This window comes from Canis lupus, chromosome 4 (genome assembly GCF_003254725.2).
Source record: "Canis lupus dingo isolate Sandy chromosome 4, ASM325472v2, whole genome shotgun sequence".
NCBI lineage: Eukaryota > Metazoa > Chordata > Mammalia > Carnivora > Canidae > Canis > Canis lupus.
Genome location: NC_064246.1, coordinates 21,263,968 through 21,285,296, shown reverse-complemented (window position 1 = coordinate 21,285,296; position 21,329 = coordinate 21,263,968). Strand labels below are relative to the sequence as shown.

Below are 21,329 nucleotides of genomic sequence, written 5' to 3'. Positions count from 1 at the left end.
GCCCACTTGATCTCTCTCCCTTAGTGACAGACGTCCCCTTTGTCTTCCCCTCACCCTCTGTTTTCACCAGCTCTGGGTGGCTTCCCGGGAGGAGTTGAGGTGGTCTCCCTGGTCTTTCGAGAGGACTCAGCAGGGACGCCCCAGTCACCTGGGTGATGGTCACCCACAAAGGCCAAAGTAGAAGCAGGCTGGGCTTAACCCAGCCCTATACACTTCTCCTACCACCAAGTCTGTACCCACATGGAGAACTGTTTCTTCTCCTGAAGGTAAATATCTCTTTTAAACAGTAGAGCTTGAAACCTGGAAGGAAGGGTTGCAGCAAGAATGCTGGCTTTGGAATGAGATGGACCTGGCCCAACCCCAGCTCCAGCATTGGCTAGCTGAGTGAGCTCAGGTGAGTTATGAAACTCTCATCTCCTTCTCTGGGAGATGGGTTGGCGGGCCTGCCCCACAGCTTTGTTGGGAGGGCTGATGGAGGCCCGGGCACAGGTGGGCTCTCAGCGCAGGACGGGTGCCCAGGGGATGGAATTTATCACCAGTATCTAAACAGAAGGTACTTTTCACCACTAGAGTCAAACCCAGTGGAGGGGCTATGGTTCCTGATTGGGCCCACTGGGCTGGAGCCAAGGGCACTGAGGCAGACCGCTGCCCCTGAGTATGTTCTCCACGGGGGGCCTTTCCGACAACTCTTAGGTAGCTCATTGGCATCATACCACCGAGAGGGTATTGGAGGACCAGCGTGAGCCACACAATGGAATCTGGGGTCAGCCTGGGCGGCAATCAGAGGCGGTGGCCAAGGGGTAGGGCCTGTGTTCTGCTGCTCTTCTGTTCACCCAACAGGCCTGCCCACACTTGGTCCTGGCCTTTAGAACCTGGGGACTGGCTCTCTCTGTGACCTTCTCTGAGACCTTCTCTGAGACCTGCTCCTCTCTAGAGGCCCCCTGGCTGAGTACCACCGTTGTCCGGAATGGCTGGGCTTGGGGCATCCACAGGGTGGCTCCTCTAACACACACAGAAGCTACAGCCCATCGGTGCAGTGGCCACATGGGCTCAGAAACACAGATGCTGGTAAGCAAGCGGCCTGGGGGTCTGCTACGGCAGTGAGGGTCCAAGGAGCAGACTCTGAACCACACGGCCTGGCTGAATCACTGAATCTCAGCGTGGCCACACTCTAGTGAAGGATCCTGGGCAAGTCACTCAGCCTCTCTGTGCCGGGCTTTTCTCATCCATGAAACAGAGGTGCTGATCATACCTACCGGTGGGGTTGGTGTGAGGATTCAGTGAGTTGCAGTGTGTAATGGTCTTAGGATGCTGCCTGCCAGATTCACTGCCAAGGGTGACCCTAATCAGAGGAAATCTTGCCTAGGAGGCTGGATCTCTGCAGCCCACAGCCCTTCCAAGCCTGCCTCCAGCCTTTGCCCTTGACCTGCCTGCCAGCCCTGCTCCCCAGCCCCTAGCCCTGCCCTTTGGCTCCCCGCTTTGACCCACCCTCCACCTCCAAGCAGCCCTGAAGGGTTGACCCTCTGCTCCTCGCTCTCAGCACAGCCCCTCTTTTGGGTGTGACTTAGCAATGTGCTCTCTGAACCCTATCCCTAGACTAGGGGTAGGAGATGCTCCTGCTTCCCACTGGCTCCCTCTGGTGAAGGCAGGGGAATGGGCAGGCTGGACTCCACACTTCCGTTGGGCTAGCCTCACACTCCCAGAGGGTAGCTGTCTGCTTCCCTCACCCTCTCACTGTGTAGGGAAGGAAAAGTGCACAGCAGAGCATGGTGATGATGGCCTGATCTATGGTGGAAGCCCTGGATGTCAAGCATTTAGGTTCTAGTCCTGCCCCAGTCTCTGTGTGTGAGCCTCTGGCCCCTCTCTGGGCCTCAGTTTCCCCTTCTGAGGGGGCTGTGCTAGATCATCACTGAGGTCCTTTCTACCTGACATTTGGTGATTGTACCGAAGCCCTGTGGTTTGGGCTCTTCCCATAGTCATGATATCTTCCCACATCATCACCTATGTTCCCTTTTGGTCCCTAAGGAAACCTATCTGAGGGGAAGCCTCTGATTTCTGGGCCACTGGATAGAGGCTACTAAGAATCAGGACCCAGCAGTGTACATAGGAAGGAGACTTTGAAGACGAGTGGTGGGTCGGGCCTCTGCTGACACCAGGAGTGGGTGCTTGGGGCAACGGATCTGGATGCTGGATATCTGCTCCAGGGGCTTCTGGAAGCAAGACTTGTCCCCTGGAAAGCTGGAGCATGCCATCTGGGGAGGAACAAGTGCTTTCTCCCCTGCCTGTAAACAGCAAGGCCACCTCATAGCTGCCGGTTTCCTGGCCAAAGGGTGGCCCTCGCGAACCCTCCTGAGAGGGTGTAATTTAGGTCTATTTAGGCAGGCCTGGCCTGGCTGACCACATCACAGGCGGTGGCCACCAGGCCCAGAGGCACAGCCAGGACTTGCCCCTCCACCGGAGCCCTTGTCATTAACTGGCCCATCCCCCACCCTGAAGAAGAGAAAAACCACTTACAGGGGGGCCGCGGGGGCCGATGATGGACATGCCGGCATCTCCTGGGGCCCCCTGTGGGAGAGAGAGAGACAGGAGAGGGAGAGGGAGAGGGGTAGGGATGGGAGGGGAGAGGAAGGAGCTGGCAGGTGGGGAAGGGGTGCAGGGTGGGTGGGGTACCCAGCCAGAGGCAAGGTGAACAGGGGGGCAGAGGGTATGGAGGGAGGTGGGAGGATCCGAGGAGAGGAGGCACAGGGTGCATGGAGCATCCGGGAGGGAGAGAGAAGGGCAGCAGGAAGCAGGAGGAATGAAGAGGGAAGAGCAGTGAGCGGTAGCATAAGATGCGGGACCAGGGACAGAGGGAGGTGAGACCCCAGGCAGAGGAGGGAGGAAGGGGTGCAGCGCAGGGATGAGCAACAGGTAGCACAGGGAGGGGGAGGCACGCAGCTCAGCCACACCGCTCGGGCCCCAGAGGCCTCCCCCTTGCCCTGCCCTGCGCCCTCCAACCTGCCCCGGCCCCACCCAAGCTCAGAGCCCCTGAGGCCTTTGTCTCCACCCCAGCCCCCAAATGCCTGTGTGGCGCACACCAGGCAACAGGTGAACCCGGCTGCCCCATGGATGGCATTGCTCAGAACAGGGGGGGGGGGCAAGACACACACTTTCAGCCCCGAGAGGATGGCGGCCACTGCTGAGCTGGGAGCTCCCAGTGCCATCCGAGGGTGGCCGAGCTGCCCAGATATCTACACCGTGTGCAGGCACGCATGTGGGTGCTGGGGGCAGGAGGGGCGACACAAAGATGAAGGTGTATGGGATGCAGATGGGGGTCGGAGATGATGCTCTGGCGGAAGGACCTGGACCCGGCCCTGCTGGGAGGAGGGCTGGATGCTGCTTCCCACCAGGAATCCCCCCTCCTGGCAGAGGAAACGCCCGGGACCTCACTCCCAGGTCTCCCAGGCAAGTCCCAGACCCTCTCCCAGCCCCCAGCCGTCCTCTGTGAACTGGGTGCTGAGGGCTGCTCTGCTGCTACCTTTGGAAGCAAAGGACCTAAATGCATTTGTGACTGTCATGCCTCACACGTAGGTGAGCAGTGATCTCGAATTTGTAACTGTCTGTACCACGGCAATGATACAGCAATTGTTACACAAGGCAGGATAGTGTAATGAAGCCTAGCTCTGCTCCCTCCCGCTATGTCACCTTGGGCTACTTAACCTCCTTCTGCCTCAGTTTCCTTATCTGTGCAAGGAGAGGGATAATAGCACCTGTCTCATAGGATGGCTGTGCAAGTTTCACGAGATAATGTTGTAAAGGGCTTAAGACTGTGCCTGGCGCATGATGGGGCCAGCAAATGTTTGCAATTATCCCTTTGCAATGATCGATCGATCATGTCCCTCGTCTTTCTCCCAGGCAGCCTGGAGCCCCAGGAGGGGACCCTCTGGGGTGGGACCGAGCGACAGCCTTTGTCCCGTTTGGAGGACAGCATAGCGCAATGGTGAGGAACCCCAGCCTTGGAGTCAGACACGCCGGGGCTCTTCTCTGGCTCTGTCACTTGCTGCTGTGTGACCCTGGATCTGTGAAGCTGCCTCTCTGTGCTTCAGTTCTCCCTCATGTGAAGAAGAATATCAAAGCCTCCGTAGACGGGCTGTATCTGTGTTAGTTGGGAGAACAGAGGCAAAACCTCTGCACCTGGCAGTTTGTGCTTAGTACATCATAGTGCTAGTGTTTCACCGCCACTGTCATTATTTGGGAGATAGGGAGACGCTCAAGAAACACGCACTGCCACGTACAGGCAAGGAAGTACCCAGCTGGGCATCAGGAGGCCTGGCTTCCAGCCCGTGCTTGCCGTCATTATTGTTGTGGGATCTCCAGCAAGCCCCACCTCCTCTCTTGGCCTCAGTTTCCTTCTCTGTAAAGTGAACTGGTTAGACCCATGCAGCAGGGAAGCTGGGGCCTTGGCCAGGAGTCAGGGGCCTGGACGCTGGGCCAGGAGAGCCTGTGAGGGCAGAGTGCTGGGGCCTGCCGGCTGGGGGAAGGCTGAAATGGGGGCCTCTGAAAGCACCCCCAAGAGTCCAAGGGGAAGACACTGGGGCCGAAGGGTGGTGGGCAGAGTGAGGACTCACCTTCTCGCCTGGTTGGCCCTTTACTCCCTGGGGCAGCCACATGCAACACAGAGTGTAGAGGAGAGAGGGGGAGAGAAAAAAGAAAGGGTAAGAGAGAGGCACACACACAGGAGTCTGTGCTCATGGCACAGTGACCAAACGAAAGAAATCGCCGTGAGATAAGAAACAGAACAAAACACAACATAGGTGTTGACACGTGACAGGTCCCATGTCCGACAAGCACAGTGCACGATGGCTGTTGCCTCTCCCTGGGGCCTGGCCCCAGCCACCAGCTGTCCCAGATAACAGAGAGAAACAGTGGCAGGAGCCTTAAGAGACCCTCTCGAAGTGTGTGTGTGTGTGTGTGTGTGTGTGTGTGTGTGTGAGAGAGAGAGAGAGAGAGAGAGAGACCCACCCAGGTCAGAAAATCTTCCTGAGAAGCCATGTTGCCAGCTGACTGGGTCACTTGAGGTGTTGGGGGTGGTGAGGGTAAGGGGCACTTGCCCAAGGACTGTGCTGTGAGGTGGAGTTTAGTTGGTTTGAAGGTCCAGCTGAGAGCCAAGCACAAAGTTTTGCCGAGCTACACACGCCGGGAGACATCGGGGTGGGCCAGGCAAGGTGGTAGGGGAGGGAAGACAGGAATACGGGATGGACAGTAGGGCATAGACACTTGGGAGGATGGAGGATGGGGGGATGGGTCTGGGGTGCAATCAGCAGACAGACAGCTCCAATCTACCCGAATCCACTGAAGCCAGTGGGGCCAACTCTGCTGAACCACAGGAGCAATTCATGCATTTCACACCCACTGACCACCCTAGGCCTTATCAGAAGGCTCAGGGCCAGGACTCCTGCTGGGCAGCCAAATGGGTCCATTGTCACATTTAAAATAGCACAAGCAGCGTGAAAACCCCCAAGTGGCTTGAAAACAGCCTTGTGTCAAAAAATGGGGGACCTCCTGTGCTCCCACCCCATGCCCCCACCGCTGAGGGTGAGAACTCAGCTCAGATGGACACTTCCCGAAGACCCACGTCCACAAGAGTCCAAGAAGGAGGGCAGGAGGGGGCAGGCCTTTGCATTTTGCAGCTGTCCCTGTGGGCTGGCAGCGACACTCAGGGTGGAGAGTCCCGGAGCCTACTTGTTAGGAACCAGGACCTTGGCCTCTGACAGTCAGCTTGGGTACAACGTCCAGCTCCACAACACGCCCCCAACCCAGGCTGACTGAGTTTCAACATGGAAGGCTACAGTGGAGAACGTGCCCGGCCCAGGCCGCAGCACGGCGAGCCCCTGAGAAGGGCTGGCTGGCTGCTTTCTCTCTGCTCCACATGGGAAAGGACCAGGGATGGCTTGGGAGACCCGGGGTTTGGAATTAGAGACCTGAAGCAGAGGGACAGGGTCACTTAGCATCTGAGCCTCGGGGGTCCCATCTGAAAAATGGGGGTGGAAGCTGTGCCTGCTGCGGGCAGTTCTGGGGACCCTGAACCCGCTAATCTAATGCATGTGAGGCTCTGAGCACAACACCCAGCATGTAGTGAGCGCTCTCCAGTGTTAGCTGAGATCTGGGTGCCTTCTCTCCAAGCACGGGGCTCACCCCAGGCAAGCAAACCCACACCAGGTTTAAGGCCAACCCATGAGGAGGTGAGGTCAAGAGGCAAGACATGTGAGTGGCATGGAAGGATGATGTGGGGGGCATTCGGGCCACCCGGGAGCCAGGGTGCAGGATGAGGCTGATGGCTGGCAGGGTGTCAGGGGTAGACGGGGAGAGTAGCTTGGGCACATCCTAGACTCACTGGGTGCTGGTGAGGCCAGTGTGTGGCCAGCACTCCATTGGGCCACCATCAGTGCCTGGGCTGCCCTTTCTAGTTCCTTGGAGGGCTAGCAGCCACCCCGGGACACGCCTGGTGCTGGGGCCCCAAGGCCGAGTGCCAGCCTCCCCATTTCTGAGCTGTACCCTCCCTGTGGAACATTCCTGTTTCCCTGTCTTCATCTTAAGTTTTCAGCAGGAAACATTCAGTGTCTAACTTCCAGCCTCTTGGTGAGGATTTGGAGGCACCACCTGGGAGCCAGCCCTGTCTCCAGAAGCTTCTGGCCTCTGCCTACGGAGGATGTTTCTGGAAGCCAGCCCCACTGCAGCTTCCATAGGGCATCTTGAGGCTGCATTTCTCACCATCTGTTGCTGCCCTTGCTGGGGGGTGGTGGTGGTGGTTGCAGAGCAGCTGGAGATCTGAGGGTGATGGGGGCGGGGGTGGGGGGGATGGAGGGGGTGGGAGTCCTCCTGACGTCAGGAGCGGCTTGGGCCTCATCCTGTCACCCGGTGGGTGATCGACAAAGAACTTTCTCAGTGCCATTTCTTGGATTTTCCCTCTGCCATGGCAGCTGTCTGGAGAGTAAAGTCATACTGCAAGATCTGAAGGACCGGAATAAAGCTTCTTCCCTCCTGTCCCTCTCTGAAGCTGACTTGGGTAGGGGGAAGAGAGAGGTCTGACCACTCCTTGGGGCTGGGGAGGTTGCCATAGTTTGGAGGACAAGCCAGCACGAAGAAGCAAGCAGTGGTCACCCAAGCAGGTGCAAATGTACCAACTCACCACACGTCCAGGCATCCCAATGGCACCTTTGTCCCCCTGATGAAGGAGGCAGAAACAATTAGATGTGGCAGGAGCAGGGCCAGCACGTGAAGGACCCCATGGGCTGGCTACGTACCCAAGACCTGCTTTGCGTGGGCAGTCGGGACGGAGCCCAGGTGTCGTGTGGAAGAAGCTGCCCACTCAGCCCCCAAGGACTGTTAGGCAAGCAGCCACCCTGTGACGACCTGCACTCAGTGGTGCTGAGGAAAATGCACTAACATAGGAGTCTGGTCCCCAGCCTGAGCCTCGGTTGTCCTGTGTGTTTCATACGGGGTCCAAGGCCCTTCCTTCCTTAGACTTCTGCTGTCACAGTCTAGGCCAGCTGTCGCCAGGATGTGCTGGATCCTCAACCGGCTCAACTCCGAGGCAGAGCCGGGGGTGTGGTGGCCCCACGTGACAGGCGAGTGGTCTATGTGTGCCAGAGCCGAGGTGCAGTGCCCATGTCCCCCTGCTCCTCGCCAGGCCCTCCGTCTGAGAAGGCTACGACAGTCCTTTTCCCCGGCCCTCCTCTCGGCCACCCCCCTGCACCGACAGGAAGGATGGGGAGCCATGTGGATGCGGCTGCATCATGAGGTTCAGCTGCTCAGAGGGAACCACTTTGTTTTGTAGCCAGGGGTTACATTTTCTCACTCTGGAAATCTGTTTAGTAAGTTTTGTTCCTCTTGCTTTTGGTAGAAAATATTTTTTTGCAATCATACGTGTGCAGACATCATAAAATCTGGGGTGGGGTCTGGGGTTTGCTAGGAGTCTAGAAGGACGGAAAGCAAACGGGGCCAAAAATCAGACAGTGTTTGTCCCGGCTTCCTGGGCAGGAGGGAGATGGGCTTGTGGGTTCCCCTGAAGGGTGTGGGCATTTCTGGGGGGCAATTCTGTGACTGCTGACCCCACTGAAGCAACCTTGAGGGACAGTTAGCATCTCAAGATGTACGTAGATGTACGCGAGAACAGCAAGTAGCTTTGAAATTAGGTTCTTGTTACACACACAGGCCAGTGGTGTCTCTAGTTCACCCTTTGCAAAAAAGTAAACGGGGGTAGCAGCGTTGATCGTAAGCCCACATCTGTTTCTGTACCTTGCTGAGCCCCCACGTCTCTCTCAAGGGGCAGCTGGGAGGATGCTATGAGAAGGTGGGCCTGGAAAGCCTTCTCCTGGGGCTTGGCACCTGGTGAGTGTTGCATAAACTGTGTCTACAGGTAGTGAGCCCAGCACGGCCACGGGCAAGTGAATTTTACAAGCATGTTTGTACTTCACACGTTTTGCACTTCACAAGGGGCTGCCAGCAGCAGATCTTGCAGGTCACTCCCAGGTCCCCCCACGTAGAAGCACAAGGGGGACGGGACCATGACCTGTGGACCAGTGGTCTGCCCTTCCTGCTGGGGACACCAGGCCTGCCGCACACTGGCTGTGACACCCCCAACGGCCCACGCACTCTTGGGCTTTTGAATGATATTGCAGCATGTGTGTTTTGGTTTCTCTTTGGGTTCTTTTTAAAAACTAATGTTCTTTGCAGTCCTGGCCGTAAAATGCTCGGGTTAGGGACAGGCATGGAATGGCCAGAGACTGGGAACTCTGTGCAGCAGCCCCTGCTCTGTGAATTGCCCCCAAATGCTTTTAAAAGGTGGACGTTGTCAGAAAAAAAAAAAAACAAAAAACAAAAAACAAAAAACAAAAAAAACCCCAAAGTCTGCCCACGTTCTCCCCAGTCATCTGATTTTTCCCCTCCTTGGATTTCATGGGACCGATTTGCCCATCCTCCTTTGCTCCGGGGCTCATCCTTACCGGGAGAGTTTCCAGTTTCGAGGCTAAACACCCTCCCACATGCATTTCATTAAGAAAGTCACTGCTGGACATGAATTCTAGAAGCTGCTAGATTAGTCAAGAGGTTACGGTATAATTCATGTCTAAAAGAAGAGTAGCTGGGATGCCCAGAAGGGTCTGGCATCCAGTGGATGTGGCCCTGGGTGCCGGAAGGGTAGCCCGGTGCCAGTCCTGGCTCACGCTCCATACCTGGCCTCGCCCTCAGCCTGGCTACCACATCTTGCCTGACTCGCCAGCCATCCCAGGGCCCACAGTATCTAGCACTCAGTGCATCTATGCCCCAGGCTACATCCCACAGAGCCATGTCTTTGAAGACTTTAAAGACTGTTCTCAGGTGTCAAGCACGGACCACAGGAAACAGAGGTACGAAATGTGTGTGACAGCATGGGCCCCTCCATAGGTCTAAACTGAAGCTTGGACAATTGGACAAGGTATTTTACCTCTGTGGGCCTCAGTGTCCTCATCCATAAAATGGGTATGATAATAGCCATTTCACTGAGTCGTCAAACAAATCAAATATATGAAGAGCGATTAGCATAGTGCCTGGCCTATCGTAGGGTTGCAATAAGAGGTGGCTCTTAGTCTATTAGTATTACTTCTACTTTCAATCCAAAGTCTCCATGGTTACTGGACTCAGCCTCTCTAGCATCCAGAAATGGTAACTAGGCCGGGTGGTTGGGGGGATGACAAAGTTTTTGTGTCTCTTCTTACCAGATGTCATAGGACAAAGGAAGGACAGTGGTCTTAGGCTAAGCTGGTAGGTAGGAGGATAGCCAGTGAAGGTCAGTGGGCTGCCTCCCCTTCCAGCCCCCCCTTAGAGGACCTTCAGTCTAGAGGTCAGGTCCAGCCTTGGAAGGGCCTGTGTGCTGTCATCTGCCTGCCTGGGGCCCCAGAGGGGCTACCCAGGAGCTTCCCTCTCAGCTGGAGGTTAGAGGTGCTAGAGCGAGGCCTTTCACCCAGACACGCCTGAAGGAAAGCAGCCACCCAACCTAGCCAGCCCTGGGGTTGAGGAGAGCAGACAAGAGAGACACGAAGGAAGGAAGAAATGAAAGCTACTTACTGGGAGGCCAGGTCTTCCAGCGGGACCCTGAAATTGAGGGAGAGAGAGAGAGATTTATGAAGGTCAAGGTATTAACACCTGAGCATTCCACACTGCCCAACTAGCTATGTGGCCTGATGTCACTTGTGCTCTAGGAGCCTCTGTTATTTTATGAATGAAAAGAAGGCAGGACCTTGATCACTAAGCTTCCTTTCAGTTTTAGCATTCACTCATTCATTTATTCATTCAGAAAAGCAGTTAGTGGGGGGTCTCCTCTGTGTCAGACCCAGGGAAGGTGCAAGGAAAAGAAAGACAAGAATGTCCCCTCCCATGTCTCTGCTCCTCATAACTCAAGGATCACTAGGGCCGTGGGCCTCACCAACACCTCCCCTTCCTTGAAGCCTGTCCGTCTCAGTCAGTGCGATAGTCTGTCCACCATGCGTGCATGCTGGCGCTGGCCTGGAAAGGGCCTGAGGGGGCTGGGTCTTCCCTGTCCTACCATGCAGAAGTCAGATGCCCACTCTGGCGAAGCACATCTGCCAGGAGATGCTTCTGCTGGACAAGCTGTGCCCTTGGAACATGGCTGTGGGGCCAGGGGAAGGGGGGCACCCCAGAGGGCCTCTTCCCCTTTCTTGGGTTGGTGAGGGAGGCAGTGGGACGTCCCTCCTCTAATGCCTCCAACCAGCTTCAGACCTCTCCACGATGAGCCAGTGCTGGGCACGAGGCAGGAACCTGGTTCCCATCATATGTGGGGCCCGGCCCTGTGTGGTTCCAGAAGCCTGTCTTCATGGACCACAGCAGTGTCTTTCAGCCCTATCCCCATTATCCCAGTACTCTTGCCTGGCACAGTTCTGGGCACAGACTAAAGGCTCCGTGTGATGGATCTGAAATCCCAGTGGAAAAGGAAGACCTTTAACAAAATGTACGTTAGTGCTGGTAACGACCATGGAGCAACGTGCAGAGCCGATGGCTTGAGAACCAAGCAAATCCCAAGAAAATCATGTCTTTTTAGGTCTGGCACTCAACTTCCAGGTGGCTCTGCTACAAGAGGGTGGCTGAGAAACTGCTCAGAAGGGGCCTTGGGGGCATCAGGGAGCACCTGGTGAAGGGGAGGAAACACCTGGAGAGAGCTTTTGGCGCAGAGATGCTGCACTGGCAGGGCTGGGGCACGGGTCCCGGGGACATGGTAACAGAGACAGCAGGAAGGATTTAGTGACAAACACGGGCTCGGAGTCAGCCTGCCTGTGCTCGTTCCCAGCTCTGTCACTTCCTCCTTGGTACCTTAACAAGCTGCTAGGCCTCCCTGTATCTCAGTTTCCTCATCTCGTAAATGGGAGAACAGTTAGAGCTGTCCCTGAGGATCCCGTGAGACAGCGTATGTGGGCCACACGGAGCGGGGGCTGGCATACGGCAAACGCCACATAAATGCTAGCTGTTAGGGTTGTTGGAGAAGAGCACTGGCTGGAGGTGTGTGGAGCTGGCCTCGGTTTCTCCCTTCGGAGACTTTGCCAGCGGATGTGGTTTCTCTCCTTCCAGACTTCCTGCTCTTCCTGTAAAACCCAAGGCAGAACCAGGAGCGGGTCCAAGGTGCTCACTGGAAGACAAGGCCGTCTGCGGCAAGGCTGCTCGGACAAACCCAGGCAGCACCGGAATAAGTCGCCCCCTCTGTCCCTTATCCCTGAGGACATCCCGGAGACGGTGGCGCAGAGAGCCCAGGTCGGGCCCAGGGAGGGAGTCCTTGGGGAATGCGGGGTAATGGCTCTCATGGGTACATGACTGGTCCCCGTCTCTTCACTCTGCTTGATTTTGCCTCCACGGCACTAAACTGTGAGCTCCCACGGCAGGGATTGTTTGGGTTTTGCTCATGAATGTGCCTCCCGTGCCTTGCAGAGTGCTGAGCAATTAGTGGGTTCTTAATTCCTATTTGTGCATAAATGAACCTGAGGGCGGATGCCCTGAGCCTGGGAGCTCAGCCTCCTTTCCCAGGTCCCCACAAAGACAGCTCAGGCACCAAGCATCCTCCTTAACCCAGAGCTTTTAGCACCGAGCCAATGCCGCCTTCTGTCACTTCTACATTGCCTGGCCCTGATGCCACCAAGGAGTGGGGTAAGAGGTAGGGCAGCCACCTTCTCCACATCCCCGGGAAGGGAGACGCACACAGTGGGTCTGCCCCAAAGAGGGACAGAGGGACAGATTACCTACAGCTCCTGTGGACCAACCACCTATACTCATCCTACCTCATCTGCACCCAGGAGGGACTTCTCTTGGGTCTCAGTACCAGGAAAAGCTGTGTTCCACTCAAGTGGCAGGGGTGCTCCTACCCTACCGCAGCCTGACTTGAACAACTCTGCTTTCCTTTTTGCTCCGACCACCAAGAAGCTCGGAGACAAGTCAGTGGCTCGTCTTGCATGGAATGTTGTAATGTCATCAGCTCTGGATCCCTCTGCTTTCCTGCCTCTGCTCTCCACTCTCCTCCACTGTTTCCATATCTAGTTTGTAAATCACCCCACAATGTATTTTAAAATAAGGTGGGTAGAAATAGATGAAATAATAAATTAATGAAAACGCACAGAATCATAATTTCCTCCTTAAAATTAAAGGCTTATCAGAATCTTTTAAATCTAGGATTTAAATGGATTAATATATTCTAACCGGAAATGTGTTCTAACACACATTTGTGTGTTTATGTATATAAATGCAGAGATATACACTCATATATGCATATAATTACATATTTATATATTTCTCACAACTCTTGGAAAAGACAGACGCTAGGGGCACCTGGTGGCTAGTTGGTTAAGCATCTGCCTTTGACTCAGATTGTGATCCCAGAGGGATCCAGCCCCACATCGGGCTCCCTGCTCGGTTGAAAGTCTGCTTCTCCCTCTCCCTCTGCTTCTGCCCCTGCTCATGCTCACTTTCTCTCTCTCAAATAAAGAGCATCTTAAAAAAAAAAAACAACAACAGGCAGACAGTATTACTATCCCCATTTTACAGATGAGGCAACCGAGGTATAGAGAGGCAAAGCAACCTGCCCAAGCTGACACAGCTAGAAGTGGCAGGGCCGGGATTCGGACCCAGGCAGCCTGGCTCCACAGCCCGAGCTTGGAGTCACTATGCTACACTGCCTCCACGCAGACACAACAGTGCCTAACACACAGCGAGTGCGAGCTAGGATTTCAGTAAGGATCACCTTCAGCCACAGTGGCAGCTGGACATCACGTTTTCCCTTGTATTCCTCCGGAGAAAGATGCTTCCCCACCTCCCTCCGCCATCTGTTTCAGCCTTACATTTCCCATTAAGTTTTCTCTGGGGACGCCTGAGTGGCTCAGTGGTTGAGCACCTGCTTTTGGCTCAGGGTGTGATCCCGGATTCCTGGGTTCGAGTCCCACATCGGGCTCCTTGCATGGAGCCTGCTTTTCCTTCTGCCTGTGTTTCTGCCTTTCTCTCTGTGTGTCTCAAATAAATAAATAAAATCTTTTTTTTTTTTTTTAAAGAAGTTCTCTCTGAAATCTAAGGCAGACATGGGCCGCAGGTGCCACCGCCAATGCACAGACTCCAATGGGTTGGTAGCCGCTGAGTAAAGCATTATGGCAAGAAGCCTCCTGATTGATTAGCAATGTCTGCCACGGGTGCAGTATGTGGGGCAGTGGTGATTCCTGCTGCTACTTAAATCCATCCTCCTGGGCAGTGGCCATCCTGTATCCATGGGAACCTGGGTCTTCCAACTGGACTACAGAGCTACCCCAGGAGGGTTTCCTAAGAGACACTCAGGGGTGGGGACAGGCCCTGCCACCAGCTGCCATCTCTCTATCCCTGGCCTCCCTCCGCAGCATTGTTCCTTTGCAGGAAGCTGATAGAACGGGGCTAGGAGGTGACTCCCACCCCAGCCAGCTTCCCCTTTCCTCCCTGTGGTTTCAACCAGGGTAAGGTGAGAGTGCAGGACACACACGGAGGCTGTGTCGGGGAGCCACCTGGGCTCTCCCCCTTACGCTGGGCTCAGGTGGTAGCCAGGTGGGCAGGGACACCGAGGGAGACCCATATCCATCCCCCTCACTCGCTCCTGCACTGCACAGCCCCCAGAGGCAGCAGCACCTTCTCTGGCTGGGAACCCCCTGGGGGTGAGGCTCTCAGAAGGCTACATTCCGGGGGTGGGGGGCAGGCCCTGGTCAGGCCGACCCGGGGCAGGTTGGCCCAGCAGCCTGGCCGTGGGGGAGCCGGGCGTATGGGGGAGATCCCAGGCGTGGGAGGAAGTGAGGAGGGCTCTTTTTGGCTTTGTCAGGAAAGAAGGGGAAAAGCAGCCCATTTCCAGCAGGTGGTCTGTTGAAATCTCTCCTATGGCGGAGTTTATTTTGGAAGATTGATGACAGGAATTGAGATCTGACATCTAAAACATGCCACGATAAATCATCCCCCTGCTTTCAGGGACTGACACGATTTTCCTCTCCCTGTAACCGGGCGGCCAGAGAGCTGGGCTGGGCCGGCTGCACGGCCTCAGTGAGCCTCTCAGGACCAGACCGAGTGGTAAGTACTGATCTGACGGCAAACTGGGCCGGCTGCTCTCGAAGGACAGGCCAAGAGGGGACCCGCCGTGCGATGGCAGCTCTGAGCAAGGCTTGGGATAGCGCTGCTGCTGTCAGGAACCCTGGCAAGATCTGCTGTGAGCGCTCCGCCCTTCCCACTCCCATCCCCAGCCCTCCTGGCAACCTCTGGGGCCTTTTGTTGGGGTATCAAATGCTGTCCTCAAAGAAGACGAGCTCCTATTCTCTGGATCCATTACTTCGGGGAGACAGTCTCCGTGGGCTCTTCTCAGGTTCTCTGGAAGTGACTGGGCTCCCGCGCCCCGCCCTGGGCCGGGGAAGGAGCCTGACCTGCTCTAATCTATGCTGTCTCCCGCTGTCTAGCCCACTGAAACCGATCCCTCACATCAAAATACCCCCCCCCCCCCCCCACTACCACCACCAGCCACGACCACCGGCCTCAAGTAGGTTGGCTGGAATGGAGCTGCGCACACAGCCGTGTGGACAGCACGGCCTTGGGAGCAGCCCTCACTCAGAGCAGCGCACTGGCCGACCTGTTTACTGAAAGGCCAGGAGACCTTTCGGGACCAGAAGTGAGTAGAGATGATCTCTTTCTTCTTTCTAATACCTGGAGCTTCTGTGAGTCCAGTTGCTTCCTCTGGGGACACAGGAGCTGCCTGACAATGGGGCAAGCCAGCCTTTCAGATTGAAATTGGGACCTGCTGTGCCCCGGGGGCAGTCATTAGTCATTGTCTTGTCCCCTTCCAAGAGAGGAGAGGCACAGAGGTGGTTGGAAAGCAAAATGGAAGTCTCCTCCCCTGTGTCAACATCCTGGAGGGACCCCGCAGAACTTCTGCAGAGAGTACAGGGGCTCCCCCGGAAGACCCCCACCCGGGGCCCGGTTACCAGCAGGGAGCAAGGCCTTTCAGAGGTGTGAGCCTGGGCTGCGGCCGGAGTTACTTACAGGAGGTCCTGAAAGAGACAGAGAAAATGCCAGGGTCAGTGTCACCGCGGGGAGGACACGCAGAGCTGCCTTAGAAACTGAGTCCAAGAATTCCTCGGCTGAGGGGTTTCCATCTGGTCTTCGAAGTTTGTATTTTCCTGGTCCACTTTCCCCAATATAATCTCTTCCCCTTTATTTCATCTCCATATTTCCATTATTGGATGAGAAATCCAGAGGTCTGGGCCCCAGGCGGAGCCCGGCTAGGGCCCTAACTGCCCGAGGATGGTCCCTTCTCACTTCCCGCCCCAGGAGATGGGCTCCTTGGGGGGCCCCGCCCCGACTTAGGGACACGGTGGTGGTTGCTTTCCAGAGCGCAGGTGTCCCGAGCACCAAGGCCACCTTGCAAAATGTCAACCGTGTGATAGAACCTCAAGAGAGGGCGGTTATTAGCTCACTCGTCCCCTCCAGGCTTCCAACCCCGGCCAGCAGCAGGGGCGACCGGACACTCCTCACCAGGCTCCCCCCATGTCTCTGGCCTGTCCTGATTTCTGTTGAGCGGTGAGTCAGGCGTTTCTACCCCCTGGGTCTGCTGCCCACTCACTCCTTCCTCCTCCTCCCTGCCCTCCTGTGCCCAGGGGTTCCCCGCTCCCTGGGCGCTTCTCTCCTTCTCCTCTCTTATTTCTGTCCACCTTGCCCCCCTCTAGGTCTCAGCAACGCCCAATCTCATTGCCCACGACAGCCAAGAATCACAGATTCAAATGCTCCGTGAAGGCGGCAGGACGATGGGTGCAGAGGGAAGGTGCCGAAGGAGCAGAGGCTGCAGGAGAGTGAACTGAAAGCATTTCTGCCCCCACGTGAGTCATGAAACCCCCAGGGCCCGTGGGATTCCCAGCTGGGCCTGGTGCGTCTGCTGGGCCCCCGGTGACCTGGCCACGTTAACACAGCTGCTACTCCTGTTGCTTCTTTCATGCTCGGCCAAGAAAGACTCCTTATGTTCCCCTGACTCCTCGCGTTCCCCAGGCCGCCTTCCTTCTCTCTGCCTTCACCTGCCTGCTTCTCCGTCCGGCCAAGAGGAAACAGCCCCTTTCATGCTGGCCCCTGTCAAGCCATCAGTGTTAAGGGGGAACAAAATGTTTTAAATTAAGAAAATAATAAGTCAAGAGGAGTAGTGACTGGGTAGGGAGGCCCGAGGCAGCCTGGCACAGTTGCAGAACAGCGAGAGGGAGGGAGCTTGACAGAGGAGGGGAGCATCTGGGACCTATTAGGTGGAGGGGCAGGGGAATGTCACCCAGAATCTGAAAATATCCCCTGAGTGCAGCTTGCCAGAGGGGCCAGCCCAGCTGGAAAGTCCATACCTCCCGCCTCGGGGAAGCGTCCTCATGAGAAACAGGCTGGTGACAAAGTTCAGTACACGACAAGTTTGGGACGGTTGAGCCACATGGAGGACAGATGCCCTGCACCCTCCGGGCCTGCCAGAGCCGATGGCTCTGGAGGAACCTCTGGTGACATGGCCTTGCTTCGGCGATGGCCTGGCCTGCTGTTAGCTGTCCCCGCTGCCTGGGTGAGCTGGATGGGGCTGGGCAGCTGACACCAGACTGGCGCTTAACCGGCTCCCAGGAGAGCCGTTTGTTGGGTCCACCCCAGAGTGAAAAAATTCTACCGAAGATGTCAAGGGTTTCCACATGATCATCACCACCATTGTCACTGCACACACCTCCGTGGTCCTTACCAGGTGCTGGGCATCGTTCTAAGTGTTTCTCATTATGGAGAAGGTTCTATTATCCCCATTTTGCAGATGAAGACTCTGGGGCACAGCAAACCTGGGCTACCGTCCCCAGGCCCTCGCTACGATGCCTCCCTCCATGCCTACCCCCAAACTGCCCACAGATCTGCTCCCTTGCCTGCATGCCCAGCTTTTCAGCCTCTGGCTCCTCTCTCTAGATCCTCCCTTCCCTCTGTCTCTCTCTGTTATGGGCTCCTTTTTCTTATGCAAGGGAATCTGGCTGTGTCAATCTCTTCCAGCCACCACTTCCCCACCCAGACTTGAGGAATGAGGAGAGCCCCGGTTTGTTACTTGATTCTGTAACTTAGGAAGGGAAAGAAGGCTAGAGGAATTATTTAAAAAAAAAAAAAAAAGACTTTCTGTCATAAACACGTTTCCCCATCACTGATGATCCTCAAGCGTTCCCCTGGAAAATCCTCAGGCCCTAACTGCTGCCCTACCCCTGTCAGCACTGGACTCCTTTACCCACAACGCTGGATTCAAGGCCCAGCAGCTCAGAGGTGGCTTGGAGCTCATGGCTTTGTGAAACCCAGCAGTGCCTTGATGTTGCAGACGGGTCTCCCATGTGGTCACTTGGCCATCCTCAGTACCACGACCGCTGACCAGCCTGTCCCACGGCCAGGCACCGAAGGATAGGGTCACCCCAATGCAGCACCAAGTCCTCATTGTACAGAGGGGAAAACAGAGGCCCAGGGAGGGTAGTGACCATGTTGTCGTGGTGTGGGTGGGTGACAGGGATGGGGTCAGAACCCAGGGCTACTGGGGCTTCCTAACCAACCCATGCCCATGCTGCCACAGCCCGAAGGAGGAAAGAGGAGAAAGCCACCTGACTCCACCCTTGGCCTGCCCAGCAGTGCCCTGGGGCGAGCAGAGCAGGGTGTAGCAGCATCCACAGCAGAGGTTCTGCTTGAGACCCTCCTCCCTCTGTCTGTCTGTCAACTGTCATCTCAGTGAGGACGCTGCTGTCTTCTCCAGGGTTTGGCTGACCTCCAGGGAAGCAGCGATGTTCCTCCTGAATGGACATGGAGGAATGGACTTCTAGGAAGGATCTTGGGGTAGCATTCTGGATCATACTTTTCTTCAACCATTCTTTTTATTCATTCATTCATTCATTCATTCATTCAACATACACCTGACGATCGCCTGCCGTGTGTCATTCGCGGTGCCAGGCTGTGGCTATACAGAGAAGCGTAAGGCGCAGTCGTTGCCCTTCGAGAAAGGAAGACTTCATTATTTAAGCACCTAATACCTACCCGGCCCCAGGCTAAGCTCTAGTGACACAGAGATGAATAACTCATTTCCTCCCCTTGAGAAATCAACAGTTTTGCTCTGTTAGAAAGCTGGAGAATTTCCAGAGAAGGGAATGAACTGAACAAAAGGATTTAGGGAGAAAGGCTTGCGCAGGAGGATGCACCCATTCAATCAACAGCATTTACTGAGCGCCTACTATGTGGCAGGCATCCCACTGAGGACGGTCATTAAAGTAGCACATTTAACCCTAGCAACAACTCTCTGAGGTCACCACCCTCATCCTCACATCAAACACGAGGAACCTGAGGTGTAGAGATTAAGCAACCAGCCTAAGGTGGTCTCCTTATCTTAAGTGGTTGAGTCTGGGTTTTATGTGTGTAGGTTTTGTTTTTTGTTAGGCTGAATTTCCATATAGCAGAGCCTGGATTTGAACCAGGTCTCTCTTACCCAGAAGCCTGTGCTGTTGAGTTAGAAGTCACGAAAGTCATAAGGGGTGGGAGGGGAGGCTTGGCCCTGAGCCTCACACCTTTCTGATGCGGGCAGGTAAGCCTCCTGCCCCACTCTGGGGGTTTGGCCCTGCCTAGACCCTGGATCCAGTCCTGGTCCTGGAGGGGGAAGCAAAGAGCCATAGGGTTTAATGTCATATGAGCTGCGATCTGACCCTGCTTGACCGCTGGGCTCCCAGCAGCTGGGGTCCTAGCCTCGACCCATGCCTCCTGGTGCCTGCTGCCAGCCGCCTGCAGCTGACCACCTGCCACTTGGCTCTGCCACGTGCCGACCCACCCATTCTGCTGGGACAAATGCTTTGCCTCCGGCTCTCCTTGGAGCTGGGGTGACGGACAGTGCTGGTCATGCTGTGCCTGCTGGAGCACGGTTTCTCAAGCGAGGGCAATTTTGCACCCCAGGGGATAGTTAGTTGGCAATATCTGGAGACCTTTTGATTGTTATGACTGGGAGGCTGCTTCTGGTCTCCAGTAGGTAGAGGCCAGGGTTGCTGCTAAACGTCCCGTGATGCACAGGCTACCACTTCCTACAACAAAGAATGGGGTGGTCCCAAATGTCAACTCTACTGGGGGTGACAAGCCCTGCCCTAGACTAATGGGACCAGTCCTGCCTTGGGGCTCCCCGTGCACCTACAGTCCTGTCTGTGCCCTTGAGTTGAGGCCCCAGCCTTCGCTCAACCCTATGGTTTGCCAACATTGGGGATCCCATTCCTCTATAGGTTGGCCTGTCCTACCTCCATTCAAGACCCTGTTTGGACAAATAATAATTCATGTAGTGAGTATCTAGTCTGCCTGGCACTATGCAAAGAACCGTAATGTATTTTATGTCACTCAGTCCACCCGAAAGCCCGGTGAAGTAGTTACTATCATTATTGTTATTCCCATTCTACAGATGAAAAGGCATGGCCCAGGAAGAGTTTAAGACATATGCTCATGGTTGGGAGCTCATGCATGCCTGAGCTGGCACTTGAACCCAGATCTGCCTTGACGTCACCATGGCATGGACACAGCGTGGCACAGCCTTCCAGGACTGTGGGGTCCCTGAAGCTTGAAGAAGTTACGTGCATGAGAAATAAATGGAGCCCCCTCTCTCCTAAGGAGCGGTGAAGGAGAAAAACACGAGTAGCTTAAAAAATGCTCAGGGCGTGATCCTGGAGACCCAGGATCGAGTCCCACATTGGGCTCCCTGCATGGAACCTGCTTCTCCCTCTGCCTGTGTCTCTGCCTCTCTCTCTTTCTCTCTGTGTGTCTCTCACGAATAAATAAATGAAATCTTTAAAAAAAAAAAAAACATCGTGAGAAATTCATCAGTGACAGGCATGATGGCCTTTTAAGGGAAACTGAATGAGCTCCCAGGCAGCCTCTGTCCTTTGAGGTTGACATCAAAGAGAACAACAAGCCCTTCTCCCTTACACCCCGAGGCAGGAACACTTGCTCTGAAGGGAGGGCCAGGGCAGATTTCTGGGCAGACCCCCTGGATGTGGTGCTCTGGGAGCCCACCTGACAAATCAAGCTTTCTGACCTCATTGAGCTTCACCACAACCCAACTCCCATTTTATAGATGAGGACACTGAGGCTCAGAAGGGACACACTTGCCTATGGTCCATGGCTGGTACGTGATTCCGATTCCTAGTTCAGTGCTCTTCCCAGAGCAGCCTCCCATTGGCAGAGATTTGAGGGGAGGATGGGGGCTTTACATTTCTGAGAAAAAAATACACAACTACTCAGAGAGTGGTGTGCTGAAGCCAGCTTGTCCATAGCCTCGCGAGAGTCGATTTTACGCATCTCTTTCCAGCTCTGTGTTCAGTGACTTCACATTGGCAGCTGGAAATTAGCCATTATGGGAGTATTCGCACCACAGAAATTGGCAAAAGCTACAAAGTCACCCCACCCCCACCCCAGGAGCCATGTGTTAATCATTTCCCAGCACGGTGCAGCTTAGATCTGTCCCATGATGATGTCTCTTGGCCACGAGACATCCACAGACCTTTCCAGTTTGGGCTGGTGGAGAGTAACAGGTCCTGAGAGGAGTGGGCAGCAGTTAAAATCACACACACCACATGCTCTCCTTCTGCACTCACTGCAGACATTGCTAATCAATCACAGCTAGTCTTTCCCCAACGAGCCTTGACAAGGCTTCATAATTCTTTCCAACACATCCACTATAAATCAGCAGGAACTGGCATGTGAGGTGGAACCTATTAGTCATCTTAGAACTAGAGCCACCCGGGGGCTGAGACACGGGGAAACAAGTGGGAGAAGCACGA

The 21,329-nt window shown here is 55.3% G+C and overlaps 1 protein-coding gene and 1 long non-coding RNA gene across 2 annotated transcripts in view; one reads left to right on the top strand and one right to left on the bottom strand.

The window, feature by feature from the left end:
• The window catches only part of LOC112651380 (collagen alpha-1(XIII) chain), an 80,420-nt gene extending 70,312 nt beyond the window's left edge, over positions 1–10,108 (bottom strand). Inside the window, exons 1-4 of the mRNA XM_025434578.3 lie at positions 10,084–10,108; positions 7,169–7,204; positions 4,608–4,634; positions 2,515–2,565 (exon numbers count right to left, since the gene is read on the bottom strand). Coding sequence (XP_025290363.2) covers positions 2,515–2,565; positions 4,608–4,634; positions 7,169–7,183 — 93 coding nt within the window. The 5' untranslated portion in view covers positions 7,184–7,204; positions 10,084–10,108. The remainder of the gene's footprint in view (positions 1–2,514; positions 2,566–4,607; positions 4,635–7,168; positions 7,205–10,083) is intronic.
• A 4,415-nt stretch (positions 10,109–14,523) lies between these two features.
• Positions 14,524–20,312, top strand: LOC112651384 (uncharacterized). The gene is made up of 3 exons (XR_004815191.2): positions 14,524–15,175; positions 16,230–16,379; positions 19,955–20,312. It is a non-coding gene; the product is annotated as an uncharacterized LOC112651384 (long non-coding RNA).
• The last annotated feature ends 1,017 nt before the right edge of the window (positions 20,313–21,329 follow it).